The 26,315-nt window shown below is 44.8% G+C and overlaps 1 protein-coding gene across 5 annotated transcripts in view; it reads right to left on the reverse strand.

Moving 5' to 3' along the window:
* The window catches only part of Fam13c (family with sequence similarity 13 member C), a 115,926-nt gene extending 96,064 nt beyond the window's left edge, over positions 1-19,862 (reverse strand). The window contains exons 1-4 of one of the 5 annotated variants that reach the window (XM_006979046.4): positions 19,813-19,862; positions 19,294-19,332; positions 11,413-11,469; positions 9,104-9,305 (exon numbers count right to left, since the gene is read on the reverse strand). In XM_006979046.4, the coding sequence (XP_006979108.2) occupies positions 9,104-9,305; positions 11,413-11,469; positions 19,294-19,332; positions 19,813-19,841 (327 nt within the window). In that variant the 5' untranslated portion in view covers positions 19,842-19,862. The other 4 variants (XM_006979047.4, XM_076557009.1, XM_015997761.3 and 1 more) reach the window with 4 other exon arrangements.
* Positions 19,863-26,315: the final 6,453 nt, after the last annotated feature.

Genomic DNA, 26,315 nt, shown 5'->3' on the forward strand with positions numbered 1-26,315 from the left:
TGGCTTTCCCCTGGGTATTTATATGATTTAAACCCTAATGAGAAAACAAATACTGAAACAAGTCTTGATTTTAACAAACTGTTGAGTCCCCTTTCTAGACCACCTTTATCCCCAAAAGATAAATAAAAACTGTTGAAAGGTTTCATTTTATGTGCTTGTGCATGTGAGTGCAGCACCCCCAGAGACCAAAAGAGGGTGCCAGACACTGACACTGTTGTGAGTTCCAGGCAGCTGTGAACTGCACCATGTGGGTGCTAGGATCTGAATTTGGGTCCTCTGCAAGAGCAACCAGGGCTCTTAACCACTGAGTCATCTCTCCAGCCCTGGATAGGAAACTTTTATTGTCTGGTAGGTCACACATGTGTACCCTGGGAGGAAGGAGCTTGGTCAAATACCACGCTGCTCACTCCTGACGGGCTCACAGAGTTAGCAGATAAAATATAGGATACTCAGCTGAATTTAAATTTCAGATAAACCTTGAGTTTGTGTTAAGTAATTAAAGTACATAACATACAATATTTAGACCACATTCTAAAAATATTATTTATCTGAAATTCAAATTTAGCAGGTCATTCTATATTTCATCTGACGACTATACCTTTCTAGACCTTATAGTCTAGAAAGCACAGAGCTCCAAACTTCAGGCTTACATTTGACATAGCCTCACAGTCATATTTGACAATGTTTAGACTGGCCAGTCCTAGTTGCCCCAAATGTCAGCTCATTATTTTTCTGTGATCCAGGCTTTTGAAACAGCCTTTCTTCCAAGCCCCAGAACAGACTTGGTCAGTTTTTACTAAACTGTCATCTATCTTGTTGAAAGAAGGATTTGCTCTTGACAATGTCACTAAGTACCGGAGGATGTGGGGTGTCACATGTACTTAAGCCCAGCTCTCATGTTAGACAAATAATACAAATGGTCAAATCATCTCCCTATAAGTAGTCTTTGGGGATCAAATTTGAAAAGGCTTCCAATCCAGGTGGTGGTGGTGCATGCCTTTAATCCCAGCACAGATTAATGTGGAGGCAGAAGCAGGTGGATCTTTGTGAGTTCGAGGCTAGCCTGCTCTACAGAGCTAGTTCCAAGATAGCCAGAGCTACACAGAAAAACCCTGTCTCAAAAATAAATAAATAAATAAATAAATAAATAAATAAATAAATAAATAAATAAATAAATGAATGAATGAATGAATATAATACTGCTTCCAAATTATGACATGCCCTAATCCAAAAGTTAGTTGGCATGGCCCAAAGTGACTCTCTTCTACGAGACTAAGACCACATTTTGCCCTCTAAATAAAACAGCAAAATTAACGGTCATGGGCTCTAACGTTTCACATTGCAATGGAATTCAAAACTAGACCTGCTTTTCCTGTTCCTCGAAATAATAATGAGAGTGTTTAATTGATGGGATGCTGCAGAAAACCTGAGCTCCTGCTCAAATAATACAACATGACAACAAGGCTAATTAATGTTCTTTTTCTTCTACTCTTTGGCATTGACATCATTAATACTTCTGTATTTGGAAGGACCAGAAAAGGGGTGGAAAAAGACCAATTAACACAGTCTTCTTCGGGTTAGACGGTCTTTTGAATAAACAATGTGAAAGTCCTTTGTGCTGCTAGTCATCGTTCATTCCCTATCCCCCACAGCAGAGGGTAAGGCATTACTTCCTGGTCCAGAGCATTACAATGCTGTAATTAGCAGGGTAGCACATGAGCAGCTCAGGACAATTAATTATGAGAGAATACAAATTCTGTGGAGGCCCGGAGCTTTGAGTAGTTGGCATAGGAGCCTCCAGATCCTTTTTCTTGGAGACTCCCAAACCAGAAGTGCTTAGCTCAAGACATTCTTTCTAAACAGTGCTTCTTGATCAATGTCCATGAACACATCCCTCCCACCGGTCAACAAGGGCTACCCAGAAGGTGGGAAAATTGCGTCTTTGTGGGTTTAAGTCACTAAGGCTCCAGGTTGTTGGTTGGGTTACTAGCCTAGTTTAGTTCAGAATGTTCATTTCATGGGGTTTAATAGATACTCAGCCAAATGGAAATAAAGCATTCTATAAACCACTTGCACCTCACCCCTAAAAGTTGTTGAACATGTAAGGTTACACACCATACCTGCTTTATTTTTAACTTGTAGGGATTGACCCAGGGCTTTCTGGGTATTAGACAACAGCTCAAGCTCTGAGTGCTGTCCCTCATTATACCTTCTAATCCCCAGGAACCTCTTAAGGGAAACTTGATCATCTTCATCTTACAAAAATAGAAAAAGCGCATAAAAAAAAAGTGACTTTGATTTCCTAAGTCCCACAGAAGGTCCATAACCACGGAGGCGTGTGAAGGTATGTCCATCTGCACCTGTATCGCTTACTTGTGTTGTTGATGGGACAGAACACTTGACAAGTCACAAAAAGGAAGAGTTGATTTTGACTCAAAGTTAGAGGGTTCAGCCCATCATGATGGAGAAGTTACGGGAGCAGGAGTGTGAGTGAGGTGGCCAGTCACGTTGTGCCAGCAGCAGGTGACAGGTGAGCAGAAAGAGATGAGTACTGGTTTCCTGGCAACTTTCTCCTTTTTATCCAATTAACCAATGGGGGCATGGAGGGTGGGTCTTTCTACCTTCATCTAGATAATGCCTCATAGACATGCCCAAAGGCGTCCTGTCAAGTTGACAACCAATATTAGCCATCAGTGTACCTATGGGCCATTCACTTTAGTCCATCAATACACTGTGACTTAAATGTTCATCTCTGGGACTTATTGAAGGAACCTTGGGTGGAAGCATCAAATCTTGGAAGCCAACAGAGGGGTGCAGGTGCAATGCAGCAGCTGCAAAGGGGACCCCCTTCTTTCATGTATTGGTCATTCTTGACGATGGGTGGAATTTACATGGTTATTGCCACAGAGAAAACTCTAGCTACCTAGAGAAGATCAGAAATTGTATAAATTAGATTTTATTTACATGTACAAAAGATGTATGCGGGGCAAAGGGGGAAACTTTAAGAGTTGTTCTATGTGGGAGCAATCTGCCTCTCTGTTAAATACTCCAGGCAATATGTACAGGGAGGTAAGGCCTCACTATTCTCCGTGGCTACACTTGGCTATACCATCAATACTTCCCTGTTCTGTGAGTATGCACTCACGCATGCTTGCACATGGTGTGTGTGTGTGTGTGTGTGTGTGTGTGTGTGTGTGTGTGTGTGTGTGTGTATGTGTGTGAAAAGGAGAGGTGGGGGCTAGGGATGGAGCCAGGGCCTCTCACATGTTCAGCTGCCAGCTTTCTACCACTGAGCTGTAGCTCCAGTTACCCTTTTTCCTCTTTTAAAGGAAATTCTGAAACTGACATTGCACTATTCTGTTGATGTGGCTCTTAGCACCCTAAAGCCGTTTCTCAGGTTCCCATTGCTTACAAACTTACAACCTTCAGCTTGGCTATCTCACTTTGAATGAAATTCTATTCGAGAATCTTTTTATTTTTACATTTCTCAGAGTTAATGCACAATCAATGAAGCTTATCTCTGACGATTCCTTCACATCATTCAGAATAATGTATGTGTCTACTTTGAAGACATGATAGTTATTTTGCAGACATCCTAGGTTCCCTTCTAGAAATACCTTTCATCAGCTTCATGACTTAAGACACTGTTAATTAGGGGTTGGAGAGATGGCTCAGCAGTTAAGAGTACTGACTGCTCTTCCAGATAGACCCGGGTTCAATTCCCAGCACCCACGTGGCAGCTCACAACTATAACTCCAGTTCCAGGGGATCTGACACCCTTACACCAATGCACATAAAATAAAGTTAAATAAGTTATTTTTTAAAGAGACTATTAATTAAAAGATAAACTTAGGAAGCGGACAGACCACAGTAGGACACCAGTAAACTAAACACCAACCTGCTAGCTTCCCTCCTCAGAGCGCCACTCGCTAAATCGCCACTCTGTCACCCGCTAATCAGACAGAAAGAAAGCCAGGAGAATGAAACAGAGGTCCACTTCTCTGTGTGACCAGTAAGAGCTTACGGAAAATCTATGCTGCAGCAGGAATTGAAGGCCAACATCTATACCAATGCTGTGAAGTCATACGTGAGAAGTAGTCTAACAGAAGCCACGAGTGAAGACTAACACCCAAGACAAAAGAGAGAACCACAGTGTCTCTGTGCTCTCGACATACTCAAGAAGAAAAAAAACAAACAACGCATGCAAAATAGACCCTAACTGGAAAGAGCATTTTTGTTATGTGTGATGGGACGGGACAGAGGCACGGAATGAAAACTATCTTGCTTTTCATTTGGAGTCAATTGCTATAAGAACTCCATCTTCCAAAAAGAGAAGTACAGTAAATATTTAAAAGGTTATTTTGCCTGAAAGTATTTAAAGATTTTTTTTTCTCTCTGCAAAGGGATGAAAATGAAAAATTCACAAGCAGATCTGGATCACATGCCAGCCTGTTAACATACCTCCTGCAGCCAAGTGGAAGAATCTCGATGCTTATATATGCCAGACCAAACAGCTGGTCTCCCCAAGGAAGTGGGTTAGCAAGAGGCTGGCAGTCCACAGCTCACTGCAGAAGAGTTCTCCTTAGAGCCTCCCACTTTTTGTATTCTGCTAAAATAGCCACCAGAGGGGAGGACATACGGATGGGGTGCAGCCTGGTGCCAGATGGTGGGGAGTAAGGGAGACAAGACTCCATCTACCACACTGAAATGAATGCCCTCTGGACAGCTTCGAGCACCAACACAGGAAGCTGCTTCCGCCGTCCAAATTTCATCTTCCCACATCAGAGTGTGGAGGATGGATGTTCTGACTTCTCCAACACTCAAAACAGAAGCACTCTTAATTTTTCACAAAACACTGGGATGGATAATCCATGCCTTGAGTCAGCTCCCCTCCTTGGGAAGAGTGTTTGCTATCTAATTGGGCACTCTAAACAGAACACGCTGGTCCTGGGTTCCAGCCGGATCAGGGTTTAGGATGAGCAGGGAGAGGCACATCTTGCTTTGACTTCTACCGCATCAAGAAATTTTACTAACTGTTACTCTAAAACCTGGCCTTTCAGGAGACCGCTCACTCATTCAGTGGTCCTTATCCAAGCCCTGTTTTCCACACTGGGCCTACTGTGTAGGGGAGAAAGGTGTAAGCAAGCGCAGAGGAAAACTGTAGCTCAAACAGACCTTCTCATCTCAAACACCTCAGCTTCCGAGAGGACAGTCTTCCGTCCTCTCCATGGTTCCTGGTCGTCTTCTATCAGTAAACATGCACAAATCCCTCCCCTCTTAAATTGTTTAAATAAGATGCAAACCTGTGCCAGGTGGTGGTGGCGCATGCCTTTAATCCCAACACTTGGGAGGCAGAGGCAGGCGGATCTCCATGAGTTTGAGGCCAGCCTGGGCTACCAAGTGAGTTCCAGGAAAGGCACAAAGCTACACAGAGAAACCCTGTCTCGAAAAACCAAAAAAAAAAGATGCAAACCTGAGACCTTCATCCACAAAGACAACCTCCAGATTCTCTTACTACACTCCCTTCTCGGGGGTATGGCCAAGGTCAAGAGGGAAGAAAGGATGCTTAAAGGATCATAAGAACGTGAGCCGTCAGAGGGGACCGGCTACATCTGAGTATGGGGCTTATTAACGGAAAGGCAGGTAAAGGGGGTTAAGCCACAATGTCCACAGTTGCTAGGGGCCTCATTTCCCTCAAGTCCAACACTCTGATTAGGATCAGACTGAAGGGCAACTTTAAACTTTATGAAAAGAAAACTCAGAACTGGCAGCAACCACAGGTTTATTTGGGAGGCACTTCAGCTTCCAGGACAATACTTTTACACTTAAAAATGCTGACTCCGGGCTGGAGAGATGGCTCAGTGGTTAAGAGCACCGACTGCTCTTCTGGAGGACCGGGGTTCAATTCCCAGCACCCACATGGCAGCTCACAACTGTCTGTAACTCCAAGATCTGATACCCTCACACAGACATCCATGCAGGCAAAACAAATAAATAAAAATAAATAATTTTTTTTAAAGCTGACTCCTGTAGGTTTCCAAAGGTGCCTTGGGGGGAAATGAAAATCCCGTAACAAAGCAGTCAGGACTCACTGGCTTTTCTGAGGCAAGAAGCATCAGGCAGAACTCACAGCTGCAAAGGAGGCTCAGACCCAGCTCCCTTCCAAAGAACCCACAGTCTTACACACACAGCTCCCTACCACATTGCAAGGTAAACCTCATGGCTGTCACATTTACCTCACAACCCACACCCTTGAGAGACAGCCCAGTCTACATTTATCCAAGTCATGATGGGACATTACACGAATAGCCCATGCTAAGCGTGAGCAGTGATAATCATAGCTACTGTGTACACCTGTCTGCAGCCTTTTTCATCTGAATCTAAGTCACCTAAGCCACCGGTTTTCAGGTGGGGAGGCGGGGTTGTTGTACTGTAGCTCATCTTACAACAGAGGTCACATTCCCACTGGGACTAAGCAGCCTGCTCTATCTGAACTGACCAACTTCATTCTCAAATATAACAATGCAGACCAAATACTGGTTGCATAATGGATCCTTCCCCAATTATATCCTAGCTAAAAGCAAGGCAGATGGCCTGTGGCACTTAATACAAACCCAGACCTAATGCCCACTTAGTGCATGGCTTTACTGATTTCCTTAGGACTATCTTCTAGGATCAGGTTGTAGATTAAGGTATTTTTTTTTTCACCCTGTGTAGGAACAATGTCCATCCATTTTTATTAAAATCAGAAGCTATGCTGCCCAGCTCCTTGGTGGTAGCCTTCATTATCATCCTTCAAGGCACTCTTTCTTATTTCAAGGAAATTTATTTTATTATCTTGTTTGCATTGCCGGTGCGATGGATGCTCAGACCTTTCAGATCTCTGATCTATTGGGAGTCAGTTTGTCACAACCCCTTCAGTTTCTGTCATCTACAGACAGTGGCTGGTCCCCCAGAGCTGGCTTGAGATTGTGTTTAGTGTTAGTCCAGTGTGCACCTTTGACCAAGAACGATCTCAAGCACGCGCATGGTGAAGAACAGGATAGTTTAAGCACTTGACACTTCAAAGAAAACAACAGACCTAGGGTACATTCCTGATGATGCCAGTGATCTAGAACAGGGTTTCTAAAACTCCAAGAGAAAGGCGGAGGGCTTCAGGACATAGCCAATCCAAGACTAGGAGGAACAACAATTAGAGACCAACGGACCAATCAGAGAGAGTCTATCATTGCCATTCATTTAGCATTTTGGTTTTCTATTTTCTGAAAAGATAGACTTTCTCTGTCAATTTCACCTACCTGTAACTCCTGACAATGTAGTCTGTGTGCTTATGCGAGCCAAGAAGAAGTATTTAAAAATGATGCCTTCGACTCCTACCTTCTTCTACCCCCAACCCCACCCACGCCCACCCCCATCCACGTGCATTAAGTTCACACCACATACTTTTTCACCAACAATGGGCCTGTTTGTATATATTCAATAATAAACTGTCTTCCCTTTAACCCGGATTGGGAAAATCTATTATGCAACCAACACCTTGCCTGCAACACTGTATCTGAGAATAGAGCTCGGTGAATCAGAACAGGCCATTTAACTTCGACTGGAAGGTCTACCTTCCCACCAGGACTGCAGTGCAGCATTGTAAGAGCTCTGTGGCTCCTCCAGCTCCGTAACCTTCCTGAGGAGTCAGCAACAGGCTGGGAATTACGCGCCCCATTGCCACCTTATTACAAGTGATGACAGTCTAATTTCTGAGGCCACACCAGAGAACAGAAGAAGGAAAGCACTCTGAGGAGGAGGAGGCGCCTGGCCACCCTGAAGTGTCACAGGTGACCCTAGGAGAGGATGTCAGGTCAGATCCCCCACCCCCCCCACCCCTGCTACCACCCAGGACCAGTCAGTTCAGAATCTGCATCCCCAGCACAACCTCCTTCGTAGACACACACACACACACACACACACACACACACACACACACACACACACACACACTGCTGCGGATTTTACACTCTCAAGCCTGTCAGAAAGGAGGGATATTTCACATGCCTGCCTCTCTCCACAATGGAAGTCTTGAGCTTAAGATAATTATCTCTCAGCTTCACAATGCAACGGGTATTTACACCTTGCTGGGGAAAAAAAATGAAGGGCCTAATCAAGAGGTCTCAATGCCCACAGTATAAAACCGCAAAGGCACATAACGTCACGTGAAAGAAGCCACCCGGCCAAGGCTGTTCTAACCAGAAGATCACCTGGTGTCAGTTTGCAAATTGGACCCGACAGTAATATGTGATTAACCTAGCACACCTTGAGCCTCCCGCATTATTTTTTTAGGTGACTATCAAGTGTTAGTCAACAATCAAACCTAACTAACATGGAACAGCCATCTTCCAGAGGTTATGTTCGGTATCTCACAAATGTAACTTTGGAGTCAGAAAGTGACTTCCTAGTATGATTATGATAGGTCATATTTATTTAATAACTCCTAAGAGCAGAAATTATTGGGGACTTTTTGATTAAATGATTCTTTTCTTGACTGTATTTCTAGAGAACTAGAAAAAAAAATCTAAGCTTTTAAAATATCAGCCTAGAGTGGTGGTGACAGTACACATCTTCCATCCAGCACCCAGGGGGCTGAGGCAGGAAGCTAGCAAGTTTGAGGCCAGCCTGAGCTACATAGGAAACCCTGTCTCAAAAAAAAAAAATACACATTTATATGCATATAAACTTATTAGCAGAGTACTAGAAAAGATGCTTTATTTATTCATCATCCATTTTAACACTTGTTGGCTTCAGAAAACCAAATGCTACAGAGGAATACAACACAACAAACACACGTGCAGAGCTGTTCATCCAGTGCCACTCCACGTGAGCCTAAGAACAGCTTGAGATCAAACTGAGATTCCTAATGTGGATGAGGGGGGGCCCCCAAGTCTGCACAAAGCCTACACCATCCCGCATGAATGCCGAGCCCTCTCCAAAGAACATAGCACCTCTTTCAACCAACATCTCGTATTTAAGAAGGTCAGTTCAGAGCTGGGGATGGGGGGCCAGGGAGGGAAAGCTCAGTGGGTAGGATGCTTGCCTAGCATACATGAAGTGGTACCTGGCTTTCTCCGTGGTTCCGGCCACTCTCGGTTCTGAGGATGGACTTGGGTTTCCGGGACTTGAAGTTACCCATGCTGGGTCTCAGCACGCCATCCACCAGCAGGGTCTGTTCCACATGCTGCTGGGCCTCGTGCAAGGGCGGAGCAAGCTCGTCTAGTCGAGCCCCCACCTGTGGATAGTTCTCTTTATTGTTTTCATCTCTGCAAGAAGAAAGACCCAATTTAGAAAGCACCCAAAACAGATGAACCTGTAGTGAAAAGAGCTGATGAGATTCACCACGCTGTATTCAAAGGGAGCCCAGGCAGAGGCAAACTTGACAGGCTTAAGAACTCAAGAAATGTGAATGCCATTCTTGTTTTTCTTTCTTTTTCCCTTTTCAGTCAGGGTCTCATGCATCCCAGCGTGGCCTTGAACTCACTATTATTCAAAGGTGACCTGAAACTTGGGATCCTGTCTTCCCTCATTCACCACGTGCTAGGATTACAGACAGGTGCTACCATGCCTGATTTATACCGTACCAGGGATTGAACCCAGGGCCTCAGGCCAACTGAGTATAACCCCATGAATTTCAAGATGCTCTCCTTTCATTGTGTACCCTACTTCCCTCCCACAGTAACAGTGGGAGACCTCCAGGTTAGGTACTCGAGATCCCAGATCTACAGATTAAGATTCTCAAGTGCTGCGGTTAAACAGTACCCCTAGCAAACAGGCCAACTCAAACACTCCCAGAATCACTGAACAGATCTCAAGTCTCTCAGGCCGATGAATTCTAGGTTCAAGACGGGATGCTTCCTATCCATTGGCAAAGATAGTTTGCAACATGGATCTGTTTGGGGAGGAGGCAAGGCATCCAGATAAGTTTTACATTTACAAGTGATACATTTCTCCTAACCAGGCCTTTGAGCAATGCCTCAAATACAGCATAGAACAAGATCCCAATGTGTGGGTTCCCTCAGGGCTGAGTTACTGACACAGGCCTGCCATCCCAGTGACTTTAGAAGCTGAGGCAGGAAGACCAAACCTGAAGTCCACCCTGGGAAACTTAGTGAGCTCTGTCTCATAACAAAAAGCAAAAGAAAGGAAGAGGGGGCTAGAGATATGGCCTAGTGGTAGGGTAAATGCCTTGCATATCCAAGGTCCTAGGTTCAATTCCCAGTCTCCCATTCACACACCCTCCTCAGTTCTGGCAGGGATGGCTCTTGTATTTTTCACTTAATAATCAAGTTCCATGTAATATACCCAAAGGGTAATGCTCTCCTCTGAAATCATTTGCCCCACTTAAATCTCTATGCATTTTACTTTGCATATTGCTAGGAAATACGCTATTGTAGCCATAACTAAATGAGGGTATAAATTGGGTTCAATATCGCCAACTTTACTCTCTGGCAATTCACTAGAAGCAGCTACTTCCCAGGTGTCTGTGCCGCATGCTCCCAAGAAAGCACCCTGTCCGAGTGGAAGAGGAAGCAGCAATCCGTGGCTACTCAGACACAAAGCCAGAGAGGGAAATCCAGGGGGGGATGTCCAGAGAGGATGGGCCCCCCGGACCCACCACTCAACACACCTTCCTACAGGGGAAGACGGAACTCATTGGGGGACAGGGGTTGAAAGCCACACCAGGATGGGTGGTCTGCAGCATGGGCCGGGTAGGAGAGCAAGGGGCATGAATGAATGTACTCAAAACAGGTGAGTGTCAGGAGGAACACCCAGCAAGTGGCTTAGAAGCTGGGAAAATGAGAGGGGGGGGTAGGGAGGGAGGAGGAAGAAAGGAAGGAAGGAAGGAAGGAAGGAAGGAAGGAAGGAAGGAAGGAAGGAAGGAAGGAAGGAAGGAAGGAAGGAAGGAAGGAAACAGCGCTGATGATCCAATTGTTAACAATTAAATTTTTTCCATGTCACTGATGGTAAAGTCAAGCCAGGGCTGGGTACATAACCCATTCTAGTGAACTGTACTGCTTGTAATGAGAAGTGGGGTGCTCTACATCTACTCAAGTTCCTGCCAGAGAAAGGGAACAACAGCATCCTTTACAGGAACATTGGTTCCTCACTCAGGTAGGAATCCAGAACCCTCCATAACGAGGTTCAAAAACGTTCAATAACACGTCTGGTGAATAATGTTGGGCACATTGTCAAATCTAACGGAGAAGTTCCCGCTACAAGGCTCTGCTCGGGGGAGCTGAAAGCTTACACCCCAAAACTCGGCTCAGAAGAGGAGCCGACCTCAGAGCAAAGATGTCTCAATCCAGAGAGGAGACATCAGACCCAGAGGATCTCTTCTTCTCACAAATCCGAGCCAAGGGCGGGTCATACCTGAGCCCAGAGCAGTCGTCCTCGTCTTCATGCAGAGAGACCGTATCTTCCTCACACCTGAGGCGAGAGGGAGAACAGCGTGTCAGATGCAAATGTCTGCCGCTGTAGAGGCAGCAATCATCTGGAATGGTGTCAAGATTAGCATGGAAACCATACATACAACGCGGTGATCCTCACCACTGTCTCCCCAAAGAAAAACAGAACAACAAACATCCAGCTCCAATTTCTGATGTCTGCCAGGCCACGATGCGATACCAACAGGCTCATCAAAGCATGTGAGCTGAAGACACTGAACCAGCTGTGACATTTCCACCTCCACAGAACTGCAGACATCGTCGAAGCCAGTGCTTCTCAGCCTCCCTGAGGCTGCGACCCTTGAATATACTTCCTCATGTCGTGGTGACCCCCCAACCATAAAAGTAGTTTCATTGCTACTTCGTAACTGTAATTTTGCTACTGTTATAAATCATAGTGTAAGTATCTAATACTCAGCCCCTGTGAAAGGGTCGTTGAGAACCACTGCTCTAAGCTAATAAGATCTGGCTAATGCCCAAGATGCTCCCAGAGGGAAGTCAGGCAACCAGAACAGTGCTCTCAAAAGAGATCCCATCATCCTCTGCATCAGGTCCTCTGTCCTGTAGCCCAGGCCACACCAGCAACCACTGGCCTTGGACTTTTTCTTTTCCACAAGACTTCCTAATTAACCTGATGAAAAAGTCTTGGCTCTTCCATATTAAAAAAAAAAATCCCTGGTGTTTCCTACTCCCTGAGGGAACCTGGAGTGAGTGTTGTTCTCCTAAGTAAGAAGGAGTCTTTGTTCCTCTTCCCAGCCATTCATCTTGCCTCGCCCAGCCCCACCCTGGAACATTTCTCCATCCTCCATTCCTATCCATCCTTCGCTGCCCAAAGCCGGGAGGTACCAGCTTTGAACAGGAACCTTCCCGGCCAGATTCACACACACACACTACTGTAACAATGTTCATTTTAAGATACAAATGCTTACTCTTCACCCTTAGGTGCTGATGTCTTTTGTAGGTCTGAGATCCTTTGAACTGGTTTCTCATTGCAGGAAACAGCGAGAGGCATACCTATACTTATAAAAACAACTACAGTTCTTTTTCTAGGGACACCGCCATGGCCCCCAAGTGCAGCATTGCTTCCAAGGATGTTCAAAGGCATCCTTGTTTTAAGAACGACTCTGCTCCCTCGGCAGAATAACCAAGCAGTTTAAACAACTGAACTGATGGCCATTCATTAAGCATGTACTGCTTCCCGGGTGCTCTGTTCACCTGTTGTGATGGCTAATAGTGACTATCAACTTGACGGAAGTTTCTAATTATGTGAAATGATGTGGAAAGACCCAGCCCGATGGTGGGCAGCACCATTCCAGAGGCTAGAGACCTAGACTAAGAGAAAATGGGCTGAGTATCAACATTCCTACTTCCAAGACGAGATGTCATGTGACCAGCCTCCTCAAGCTCCTGTCTGGTGCCTTGCCCATCATGAGGGACTGTCCCCTCAGAATGTGAGCCAAAAGAACCCCTTTATTAAGTCACTTTTGGTCAAGCTGTCACATCACTATAGTAAGAAAAGTTGGACTGATGTGTCTTACATTTTCTAGGGTTAAGGACTGACCGTTTTATTTTAATGTCCAATCCACTGAGGTAAACACGTAATAGCAATGTCAAATTCCTATTGAAGTTATTAAGTGCTGACTCCCTTCTTCCCTACGTCTGTTCTGGATTCAGACACGTTAGCTATATCTAGACTCAAAGTAACATTATTTCTAAAGGATACAAGAGTTTCAGAAGATCTGGATCCTGTTCTGAGAGATTCAGTGTAGTGAGTAGGCGAAAATAAAACAAATAAATACATATGCACAAATGTAATATGGTGCTTATGTTACATTAACTTACATATTTAAATATTCATCACTGGAAATGCTGTATAATTAGCCCACAAATTAACTGAAGAAAGTGGTTGTTCTCTTCTTTTCCAGCCTCTTTTTAAATTATGGCTTTTGTAGTGAATTATACAAAGGCCACCTACAGACTTGAACCCTCTTTATCTAACAGAATATTCTGTTCCCTGTGGCAATAAAATAAAGTTGGTCGAGTTAACAAAATGGAATACTCTAAACTTCTTTGCTCTCTTATGTTTTTGACTACTAATAACCCCACTCTATTTATCTCATGGAAAATAGCAATTAAGTTCCCAAGTTTTCCATTCTGCCTCACCATCAATATTCAAACGTAGTTCCTGTAGGCTTTGCAATATGAATGACAATGTTTTCCAAGAGTAAAGGAGAAAAAGTCATACACTATAGAAACTGAGGGTTCTCACTTTTAAGAACTAAGGTTTAACCCACAGTCCCAGCTCCGAGATTAGCAACACAATAATGTGTTCCCCCTCTGGAAATTCTTGTTTTATCCTCTAAGCATGATAGCCTGAAAATGGAAATTCAGCACCAGAACCTACAAAAAAGGGAAGGTGCCTTCTGGGCCATAAGGCTGGACCAAATCAGTGGAGCAGAATATCTCAACAATTGCCAATCACCACCCAGGACACACAAGTTCAAGATCCTACCTAGGTCCAGCAGTGGAAATCAATGTCCTCGGAACTCATCCCTGCTCTTTGAGTGAGGTAGAATTCTCCTTACTTTACTAGGGACCATCAACCCCCATTCAATCAGCATCTCATTGTCCTCCTTGCCCAGGAGGGCCCTACAAAGGGACAATACTGACCTGGTGATGGAACTGGATTCTGCCACAGGAAGCCACCATCATGGTTCCCCATTTCTGGAAGACCATCAACTCAGACTAAATGGCCGACTAATGGCCAACTCAGACCCAGGCTCAGTATTCTCTTATATTACTGTTTCTACCACGCGGGAGTTTAAAGGCCAAACCTTAGGATTTCCCTCACAGGTCCTCAAAACTTAAAAATAGTATATTCATCGAGGTAACCTAAAAACAAACACTACATATGCAGATCCTGACTTCTACTACACATGTGTGCTTGTGTAGGCGAGAGTGGGGTAGAGGCTGGAAAACTAGAAAAGGTTCACAAGAGGGAAGAGAACAGAGCACGTGACGTGGACGTGGAGAGGGGAGGGGGAGGGGGGAATGAGGGAGGACAACTGCCTATGGATGTATGCAAACGCAACAAGCAAACCTGTTACTTTAGATACTAGCTGAAGTAAATAAACGCAAGAAAGAGCAATAGTCCATCCAGGTGGTGTATTCAGAACTAGCTGTTTGGAAACCCGGGATGTGATGTAACTATCTGTAACAATGATGAAATCAATGAAAGGAAATGTCAAGTCTCACAATCATGTACGTAGCACGTCCTGATGCTCTTCCGATGGTGCATGGTCACAGTGGATCCCCTCGCCACAGTGGCTAGCCACCAACATGGTATGGCCAGAGTGCTTAGACAGGACAGAAAACGTCCAGCCCAGACAGGGTTAAGGGCTGCTTCCTGTATATCACTGAAATCCTATGTTTGTGTGTGACTGAACTGGGAGGGAGGATGCTTTTCCTATGGTTGGCCATGGCGACAAGGGACAAATGTTAAAGACACTTCCAGCAAGTGATTTCTTGGTAGTGCTCTTCAGCAGGCTGTCAGAACCCTCCACTTGAGCTTGCTCAGACATCTCTACAACAACTCCAACTTGGGTCTCTTCTCCCTCTCTTCCTTTTGCTCAGTCTGCCAAGCACAAACAAAAGAAAGGAGTGCACACAGTCCGCAGCCCACAGGACCATCTGCACCTTCTCAGGCCGGCCTGACAGCTAGGAAAGAATCCAGTCCCAGGAGACCAAGTTATTGCCAGGATTCCACGGTTTTACCCCAGGGAACCTTGCTTGTTCCCGGCCCACACCGCCAAGCCCACAGACAGAAGTCACGTGACATTGTCAGTTTATATTCCCGGAGGCTCAGCAGACAGAAGAACCAGACTTCTTGGAATAATGGAAGCTAAAGACATATCCACGAGTATCCACGAGACATCATCTTCTCTGGTGAAATTGGAAGAAAGGCCCCAACTTGACGGGCTGGCAGAGAGAAACAGTTCCCCTCCACACCCCAACCCCACAGCGCCACACCCCAGAAGGCAAAGTGACAGAGATGCAAACTCTTGGGGAATTTCCCAAAGTGTGACCCCAGAATCTCCTTGTCAGTGCTCTCTGGAACAGCTGACTGAGACAAGCAGACTCCAGCCTGGCCCTGCCTCAGCCCCATGCAGAATGTAAACCTCTCGCGTGGGGAGTTGCTTGTTGAGTTTTGGTTTTGAGATGTCTCTTGTAATCCAGCCTGGCCTCAAACTTTGCTATGTCGGCCCGAGACGACCTTGAATTTCTGATCCTCCTGCTTCTACTAGCAAGTGCTAAAGATTACAGGTCTTCACCAGCATCACCACCCAGTTTTATCGGGTGCTTGGAATCAAACCCAGCATTTCATGTATGCCAAGGCACACCCCTAGCCCTGTAATGTATACTTTTATTATTTATTTATTTTTATGTTATGTGCTGTGGTTGTTTGACATGTAATTGGCCCCTGTCAGCTCATAGGGAGGGGCTACTAGAAGTGTGGCTTTGGAGTAGGTGTGGCCTTGTTGGAGGAAGCGTGTCACTGTGGAGGTGGGCTTTGAGGTCTCATATCTGCTCAAGCCATGCCCAGTGTCTCAGTTCACTTCCTGTTTCCTGTGGATCAAAATGTAGGACTCTCAGCTCCAGCACCACATCTGCCTGCACACCACCATGTCCCACCCACCATGATGATAATGGACTAAACTTCTGAAAACTGTAAGCCACCCCATTGAATGTTTGCCTTTCTAAGAGTTGCTGTGGTCATGGTGTCTCTTCACAGCAACAGAAACCCTAAGACATGTGCATTGATGTTTTGCCTGAGTGTGTGTGTGTGTGTGTGTGTGTGTGTGTGTGTGTGTGTGTGTGTGTGTGTGAAGGTGTCAGATCCCCCTGGAACTGGAGTTACAAACAGTTGTGAGCTGCCTTGTGCGTGCTGGGAATTGAACCTGGGTCCTCTGGAAGAGCAGCCAATGCACTTAACTGCTGAGCCATCTCCCCAGTCCCCTTGTGATGTAAATTTTCAAACAGAACTGTACAGCCACTTAACTAGTATGCTTCTAAAATATTTTCATCTAATGGTTTCTAAGACCCAAGCCAGCTCTGACCTAAGTGAAATACACCCAGATCTGCACAGGCATTACAAGGCCTTGAAAAACCAAGAAGAAGACAGTGCCCTTGAGTCTGAAGTCAACTTTCCTTTGATTCTTCCAAGACCTCCAGCCGGGGAGACATGGGCATGGTCAACTAGACGTTGTCTTAGGCTCAGGGATGAGGACCTGAGTTTGAATCCCCCCACAGCCACTTTAAAGTCCATCAGAGTGGTGGTACAGAGAAAGCCCTAGGTTTGGGATGAATGGAGACAGAATTCAGGATCCCCAGAGCTCATTAGCCGCCAGCCCTACCCGTCCATGATCTCCAAGTTCAGTGAGAAATGAGGTCAGAGGAGATCAAAGGAGACATAAGATGTTAACCTCTGGCCTCCACAGGCACCCTTATGCAAGCGCATACATATTCAACTGGCCAAGTAGCATCCTTCCAGATTGGATGATCTGATAAAATAATTCATCGAAAACCCTAATGACTACTTGGACCCACTTTGTAGGGCACGGAGTTTTTAATTTCCATTTTAATAAGGATTGCTACCGGAGGCCTTAACCATAAAGAAAGCCTCTCCGGGTGGAATTTCAGCGGTGGGGGAGGAAGCGATGGAGATGGATGGGGACAGGAGACAGAGAACATTTGCTCATCTTAGAAACATCAAACAGGAAAGGGCATCCTCAGAGCAGACCAGTATCTCAACCAAACACTTCCGGGGCGCCTGCTATGTCTGGGTCTTGGGATAGCACCCTCTGGCCCTGCTGGCTAAGGGACTGTTCCCATATCCAAGAACAGGTTCCTGTTATTGAGGGGAGAAGGAAACAGCAATGCTCGGTTTGACAACCACTGGTTACAGACGGCCCTCGTCTGTGCTGTCACACCTGTGACACTTTGGGTACGTTATCTGTCCCTTCGATTCCTGTATTAGCCAGATGGCTTTCCCAGTTACCACTCACAGCCCTTTAAAAGAAACCACTGTCACTTCTCCAAAAGTGACAACGTGATCTTATGCAATCAGAACTCCTTGGGGAGTGTCCAAGGACGAGACACGACAGTCTCCCCAGCATTTATCCACAACACATATGTGTGTGCGCACACACACACACCACATAGTCCATATGAAATCTGGAACTAAATGTCTCCACCTTGAAGCTCCCAGGCCTGTGACTGTGGCTGACTCTAGGGATCTGGCTACATAAGGCACCTGAGAATCAAGCCCAGATAACATGTGATTGCCAGGGAGCCCGGCAGGGGAAAAGAGAGGTAGGTAACCGACTTCTTGAACCAGGAGATCCAGGCCTCTTCTTTGGTCCACAGATCTCTCTCTCTCCTCTTCTCTGAGCCTTTTCTAGAAGGGCAAAGTGGCAGGGTGATGTCACTGCCATGACCAGGGTGCCAGTGAGCAGGCCACAGTCAGTCTTCAAAAGACAACCTGGTCTTCCTTTTAAAGAGATCCCACTGAGGGGAGCTCAAGGCAGGATACTATGGAAATCGCAAACCACACAGAGGAGCAAAGGCTTATGGGAAAGAGGCCGTAGGAAGCATAGTAGAACCTCAGTCTTCCCTCTCCAAGTCTCTGCCAACAATGGTGGGATCCAAAACCCAAAGGATGCTCTATTCACTGGCCAGGTATCTTTAGCAAATAGCTCCCAAGTCAACTTGTGGCTTCTGTATGAAACTCAGGGTTTTTTTTTTTCACGTAGAAGAATAACACAACTTTGCACACACCCTCCTGCAAAGCTTTTCCAGCGTGACTTTTACCAAAAGATCCCAAGAGTAAACACAAATTTCCCTATGATAAGGCGGCTAGATGGAATACATGTAGTCTATACACCCAGCTAAATGTAAATATCACATATAGTGCCAGCAAAATGTACTCCACATTAATTTCTGATCTATATACATACACACACACACTATATATATATATATATACATATATGTGTGTGTATATGTGTATATATATATATATAGATAGATAGATAGAGAGAGAGAGAGAAAGAGAGAGAGAGAGAATGCATTATCAAGAAAATACTAAGGGAGAGATGACCGGAATAAAAAATGAAGCACTATAAATATCAAAACAAAAAACTATGTGGGCTGGCATTGAGTAAAACACCACTCCCTCCTTCCACTTTGAAATGCTGTTCTTAGTTGCCCTAAGCGTCAGGTAAGGCATTTCTCTATAATGACATTATTGAGGTCAGACGAGGGGGAAAAAAGGCACCTAGAAAAAGTTTACTGCACCGTGTCTTAAAAACCTGTACACAGAGAGAGGGGCGGTAAGTTTACCCTGTTTAAACGTGCTGGAATTAAACTCCGGTCCTCTCACATCCATCTATTTGGGGCCAATGTACACAGCATGTACGCCATGAAAACCGACACTCACGTTGGCAAAATACAACCAAGCTTCCTTTCTGACAAAAAAAGCGCTAAGCTCCAAGGTTGCATATCTTGAAGCACAGAGCCTCCCGCAGTAGTCAGCTAGGTTTAATACCTCCCCCCCAACCCCCCGCGCGCCACCCGCAGTTGCTAAAATACTGGCTGCAACCTGTGAGAGGTTTGTGGGCCCCCGCAGCCCCAGGTTCCAGGAGACAATGCATCGCCTGGGAAGAGGGGCTGGGGACGGCGGGTACCTTCACCATAGTCGCTTCAGAGACAGGCATGCAAGTCGATTGTAATGGCAAGAATCACTTACTCAGTTACAGCGGCGCTGCCGAAGGAATTATCCTGAAGGCTGAAACAGAAACAAGAAAACATGAGCCAAGTCCGGCCGGGGAGCCGTCTCCCGAATTGCTCTCCCCGAGTTAGAGCACGCACACAAACATGGCATTGCCAGGCAAGTCTCAGGGCTTGCCCGGCACGCTCGCTCTACCTTGGGCTGCTGTCTGCACATGCTCCTGACGACACCCCCAGCAGGGGCCCAGCAGCACGGGCGAACCACAAAGCCCAGCAGCCCGCGAGGCTGCGGGGACGATGGGGCGGGGCGCGGCGGCGTGCGACCTGGGGGTTGCAGCTGCTGGGACCTGGAGAGGCTCCGCAACCCGGGTAGACAGCTAGGAGCTGCGGGGAGTGCAAGCTGCTTGAGCTTGCCACCTCAGCCTAGGCTGGCAATACGGATGTGTCCCGTCCCCCACCCCTACTCCCCCGCCCCCCCCCCCCCGTGGATGCAACGCCCGCCTCCCATGGCTTGTTACCTCCCCAGCCCCCACCTTACCCAGGGGATGCAAACATGCAAAGATGCATCCATCGCCCAGAAAAAGCTAGGAGAGATCGAGAAGGAGAGAAGGAGATAGCGCTGAGTTTTGTCTTATTTTCACAGTGTGTTGGTTTTTATTGCCTGGAACAAAAGAGGCTCCTAAGGGCCGGCTGCATCCCCACAGGTCTGTCTGCGCTCTTGTTATTTCTTTCGGCTGGAGGAAGAGCCCTGCTCAGGACCACACAGCTGTGAATGAGCCTACACAGGGCGAGTGTAGAATGCTTTCCAGGCCATAGCTGATGCCTAGGACACCGTGCAAGGGGAGGGGGCGGGCTCCTATACCCACAGCAGCCCCGCACCTTCACAAAGGATGGAGTGATGAAGTCGGAAACCGTTCTGTTGGATGGAGGCAGCTCTGTTGGGGGAAGGGAAGCCAGCCAGCCCCACCCCCATCCCGCTTTATTCTTGCTTGGGGATGTTTGTCCTGCCCTCTTCGCATTGTTCACGTCTCCTGCCATGTTGACCTTGACTTGCTATAAACAGACATCTGTGAAAAACAGGTCTCTGAATTTTGAAGTAAGATTTCCCTGCCAGGAGATGCTGAGATGGTGGCTCATACATAGTCTTAACTCTGTAACGGAACTGATGACTTAGTTTACAACAACTGACCTCATTTAAAATACAGAGCCAGGCGGATCTCTGTGAGTTGGAGGCCAGCCTGGGCTACCAAGTGAGTCCCAGGAAAGGCGCAAAGCTACACAGAGAAACCCTGTCTCGGAAAAAAATAAAAAAATAAAAAAAATAAAAATAAAAATAAAATAAAATAACAGTAATAATAATAATAAACAACTAAGTTTTAAAATGCCTCAAAAAACTGGAAACAAAGAAGGAGGAGCCTCACCTTCCACACACTCAAAGTTTAAAGGTCCACCCAAGGCATAGTTTATGCTCCAGGAGGGCCAACTTGTGTGAACTTCGTTGTGCCTTTGCACAGAGCCTAGCCATAGCCACACTGCCCGTTAACACAGACATTTATTCCGTCTGTCCAGATGCAAAGATAACCTCCTTGCCGGTCATTTTACTGCACTCAAGGGCATGAATGAATTGTGCATCTGACCAAAAGAAACTTCTTTCTAAATGCCTGTAAATAATCTGTGATGCCTCAAAATGGTCCCTTGTACAGTTTCCCTCATTCATCTCGACGTGTGCGCACATTATTTTTTTTTAAAGTCCCGTTTTTAACTTTTTCTGTTTGTACTTGAGGGATAAAAATCAAGTTTTCAGAGAAAAACAGATTCCGTTAAGTTGTTTTTCCCCCCTGTAATTTTACTCTCTGATTTCCAAATATTTTTAGATCAGTCAAATAAAAGCTTGAAGTGGCCTTAGATTTTAATTCTGCAGGTTAAACAGATTCTGAAGTATTAATTCCTTGGGAGTTGAACTATATACTACACATATATTCTTAATCATATTGGCCCACGGAACTAGGTCCTAGATGACAGACAGTGTTCCTGGCAACTTGACGTCTTAACTACGGCGTGTCTTCCTGTCCACAGATCTGAAGCCTGTCAGTTGCCCAGAGGCTCTTTAGCTTAGAGGCTTTGGTGCCAATCCTGAGTAGTCCAGTGTAGAGAATGACCAGACATTTTATGTGCAAACAACTCCAGTGAGCCATCTGAAATAGGAAGGAAGAATGCTTTTAACTGAGAAACAGGACTTACTATCAAAATGCTTTGGCCCCATGGAAAACAAAATGAAATAATAAATGTGCTTCATAAATTCAGATAGGCAGTAATGCCCAGAGGGAGGAAAAAATGGGTTCTCTGCAACCCACGAGCAGAAAGGACCCAGGATAGCTTTTAAGAACTACTCATCTACTCATACAAAAGAATGACAACGAGTTAGTACAATATGTTATGGCTAAAACCCCAGAACACAAGCCTGCCATTTAGCAGTGTGCAAGAAACCACTTGAGACTTACCACTCATCCTGTTCTGAAGTTGTTCCCTTCTTAGATCTGTTGTTTGTTTTTGTAAGTGGTTTTCAAGGACCTTTTTAAATGAGATGTCCTATTCACCTTGGAATGCACAGTACTGATGGGGAGCACAAAAGGTCGGACTGGAGGCCCTTGGCTTATCAGAACAAAGTTCAAAGGGAGAAGAGAACAATTATGGCTGGCATCTCTAAGGAAGCGCAGGCATTTCTCAGGGCAGAGACAGGGTCCAGACTTCCCTGTGGTTCTATGTAACATGGTCCAAACACATTTTTGAAAGGGGAGATATGATAAATTCAAAGACAGCAAGTGAAACTATATTATGTTTCCAACTTTGAAACAGGACATAGGTAGGCAAAATGATGTGGAACCATTGAAAATAAAAAGAAAAAAACAAATGTACTCAGTGCATGGATTTCTCACACTCATTAAAAAACAATAAAATACTTAGGTTAAACGTATCAGTTAACATTATACCTACCAAGGGGTCCCGAGAAAACACTACCTGGCTTTGTTTAGTGAACTAAAGAATGATGAACAAATGATACTCATACTTAACACTGTGTCAGATGCAGTCCCTGTTACCCTGAAGCCTTTGGTATATATATACATATATGTATATATGCACATGCATATATACATATGTGTATGTAATAAATAAGACACACAGTGTATAATTCAATAAATACGATAAGGGGGAATCAAAAGGCTAGATTTGACTATGGTTAACTCACCTTCATGCTGTTGCAGTTCTCTGTGTTTTCTAATGGTGAACATGTGAATTTCATACTTAGTACCAGTAGTTTCTTAATTACTGTGTTTTCATCCCAACATACTGACTTAGCCCTCTGCAAAACAGAACTGCCATGCAGCCCACAAGAAAGAAATCTACAAGTTCAAGATGAAGACGAACCACTTACCAGTAATTTAGTCTTTAAAAAAAAAAAAAAAAAAAAAAAAAAAAACCTTATAACTCACTTTCCTAGTTCTTGGATAGAGATATAATCTGTCTCCAGGGTTCTTTCAAAGATTAAATGACATTCTTGTTTTATCCTTGTTCTCACTATTGTTATAACATTGTAACTATTGTTATAACTATTGTTATTGTTATAATAAGAACTTGTAAACATGGAGTTTAGAAAGGAAACAAAATGGCCATTGAGTGGTAACAGTTTAGAGACTATGATGCCGTCTTTCTACTCTGAGGATCCCACACTGCTCCCACCGCTTCCTAACTTTGAAAATCATAGGATTTTACATTCGACCAGATGAGAAGGGCTTGCTCCCAGTGGAATGGGCTTCATGGAGGACGGTTGCATGTTCACTTTTGTAACTCAGTTTAAAATGCTTACACATCCCTGGAGGACCAGACAATTCTGAGAAATCACTTTCTAAGGGATGCTGGGGCATGGGGCCAGAATCTTTACAATACCAGGAAGTCAACAGAGGCCTGTACTACTGGCCTGGACACAGTGACTTGGTGCTTCCTGCCAGTCCTCCAGGGAATAGCCAGGCCTCCTGGTATGTGAAAAGAGGACTCTTGCCTGCCCACAAAAGATAATTTTCCATTTCAAAGAAGTGAGAACCCTCTCCTTAAATCTCTATCCCCTGATCCTTTGCTTTACCATCCTGATCCTTGACATCAAAGCAGAAGGGGCCCTCATTCTCTGAGTGGTTGTTGTCTGAGCTACTGAGGGTTAATGGACACAGGAGAAGGTCTCTTGGGGTTTGGGTCACCGCCATTCAATCACCTCTCTCTAAATTAATGTTTGTGCATACCCTGTCCACTTTTGACTCACACCCTCTCCCTGAACTACCTGAATTCCATAAAGCCAATGGAAGTGGCATGGGAAACATCTTAAACAACATTTAAAAACCAGTGTCGGGTGGAGATGTGGTATCAGGAACCAAAGAGTATGGACAGCATCAAATAGGAACAAATTAAGATAGATACCTGTTAAAGATTGATGAAGCCCTTAATTAATTGTTTAAATATTGTAGTTTTAGAATTATAATATAGTGGGTGTTGATGGTGAGGCAAAGACCAATGTAAGCTAGTAAAAGGTTTTCAGGGGTTCAACAATACGGTTTAGTAAGTTAAAGCTCTTGCACTGAACTTGAGGGCCTTGGGTTTGCTCCCAGAGAGCTTCAAGGCAGAAGGAAAGATTCAGCTCCTTCAGGCTGTCTTTCGACCTCCATGCACACACATGCCATGGTATGCATGCACCATGCCTCCATTCTCTCTCTCTCTCTCTCTCTCTCTCTCTCTCTCTCTCTCTCTCACACACACATAAATAAATAAATAAATAAATAAATAAATAAATAAATAAATAAATACATACATACATACATACATAAATAAATAAATAAATAAATAAATAAATAAATAAATAAATAATCTTGAGGAAAAAAGTATACATAGTCCATCTCCTAGAAAGGATATCATTTCTCTTGTTTCTAAGAATTAGGTTGCTCTTCCAATTATGTCCAGAATGAAAGCTAAAAACCTTGTTATCTTTTCATTGGGCTACACTTGTTCTGCCCAATGAAAGGAGGAGGGCGAGTGAGTGAACGTCTATCTCACCACGTGGGCCTCCCTGCTGGGATAACAGGTGAGCCTTAGGCTACACTAGGGCCTGTGAGAGAGCCGTTCTTTAGCTGGGATGTTCAACTGTGATTTCCGGAAGTAGGAGCTGCTTCCCTGACACCCTCACAAGCCCGGAATCACCTATCTCGCTCTTCTACATTTTATTTGCTTCGGGACCGTTTCGTGTTTGGTGTATATTCATCCATTTGGTGTTCGATCGCTTCTGCACAATAGGAATAAAGATTTGTGGGTCTTGGGGCTGGAGAGATAGCTCAGAGGTTAAGAACACTGGCTGTTCTTCCAGAGGTCCTGAGTTCAATTCCCAGCACCCACATGGTGGCTCACAACCATCTGTAATGAAATCTGGCTCCCTCTTCTAACCTGCAGGGATACATGCAAACAGAACACTGTATACATAATAAATAAATAAATCTTTAAAAAAAAAAAAAAAAAAAAGATTCGTGGGTCTTCTCACCACTGTAACCCCAGGGCTAAAATCACCATCTACTAAGTTAGCTACTCAATAAATATGTGTGGAGTGAAATCAATGAGTGGATATAAATTTAGCTCCAGTTTTCAAGACACGGCTCAGTTTACCATTGTCTTTCCCCTTCCCCCTATTTAATATGAAAATCTCCAGCTCTTGTTTTAAATTCATTTGAAATAAGATTTTTCTCAAGACACGTTATTTTTAGGCACTGAGGCTGTCCTCCACCAGACATCCCTCCCTCCTTTGCTTAGCAGGGACAACAAACAGATTTCATGCTGTGGTGACAAGCCCAGTGGGTGGTCCTGGTTAGGCAGGCACGGTCCTGGTCCAACCAGGAGAGGTACAAGTTGGTTCCTCAGCAATGTTTGCTACAGAGGTAGAATTGGGGGGGCGGGGAGGCGGGGCAATCAAGGTGTCAACCTAGAACCTATGGAAATGAAAACTTTTAAAATAAAACAGAGGGGCTGGGGATTTAGCTCAGTGGTAGAGCACTTGCCTAGCAAGCACAAGGCCCTAGGTTTGGTCCTCAGCTCTGAATAAATAAATAAATAAATAAATAAATAAATAAATAAATAAATAAATAAATAAATAAATAAATAAATAAAATAAAACATTTCACTTTCAGTGCTTGAGCTTGAACTAATTTTCAAAGAGACAGCGCACATGTTCTTGATACTAACGTGGTTCTTAGCAACCTTTGACCTTTTGTAGTTACCCGGTCTAATTCTTTCTCTTCACACCCAAACTTCCCGGACAATCTGTGACTGGTGTTAAAATCTCTGGAGCCCAGAGATTCCTACTCCATAAAGCTTTTTCCCTGGATCTTCCAGTCTTGAGAAAAACATGACAAATTGAGTCCTCTGCCCTTGTAACTTCCACCCATGACTGGGTGACCTTCAGAACTAATCTATCTTCTCAGGTTCAGCCAAATACTGCTGGTTCCTTCTTTAGTTTCTTATATGTGGTGATATATTGTATACCCCAATAAAGCTTATCTGGGGATCAGAGGACAGAGCCAGCCACTAAATTAGACATAGAGGTCAGGCAGTGGTGGCACACACCTTTAATCCTATCACTCTGGAGGCAGAGCTCCATCTTGATCTCTGTGAGTTCAAGGCCACACTGGGCTACATTAGAGACACAAAACCAGGCAGTGGTGGCACATGTCTTTAACCCCAGGAAGTAATATGGCAGGACACAGAAAGGTATATAAGGCTTGCAGAAACAGGAACTCACTCTCTTGAGGCTGAGGATTTCATAGAGGTAAGCTAGTGGCTGGCTGTTCTGCATCTCTGATCTTTCAGCTTTCACCCCAATATCTGGCTCTGGGTTTTTATTATAAGACCTTTTGAGATTCATGTTACACCCATATGGCATGCTTAGGCTCTCTCCTGAATCTTATGTATCACTGAATAAGAGATAGATGCAGCCCCTTCCCTGTACATGTGACT

The sequence above is a fragment of the Peromyscus maniculatus genome, chromosome 21 (genome assembly GCF_049852395.1).
Source record: "Peromyscus maniculatus bairdii isolate BWxNUB_F1_BW_parent chromosome 21, HU_Pman_BW_mat_3.1, whole genome shotgun sequence".
NCBI lineage: Eukaryota > Metazoa > Chordata > Mammalia > Rodentia > Cricetidae > Peromyscus > Peromyscus maniculatus.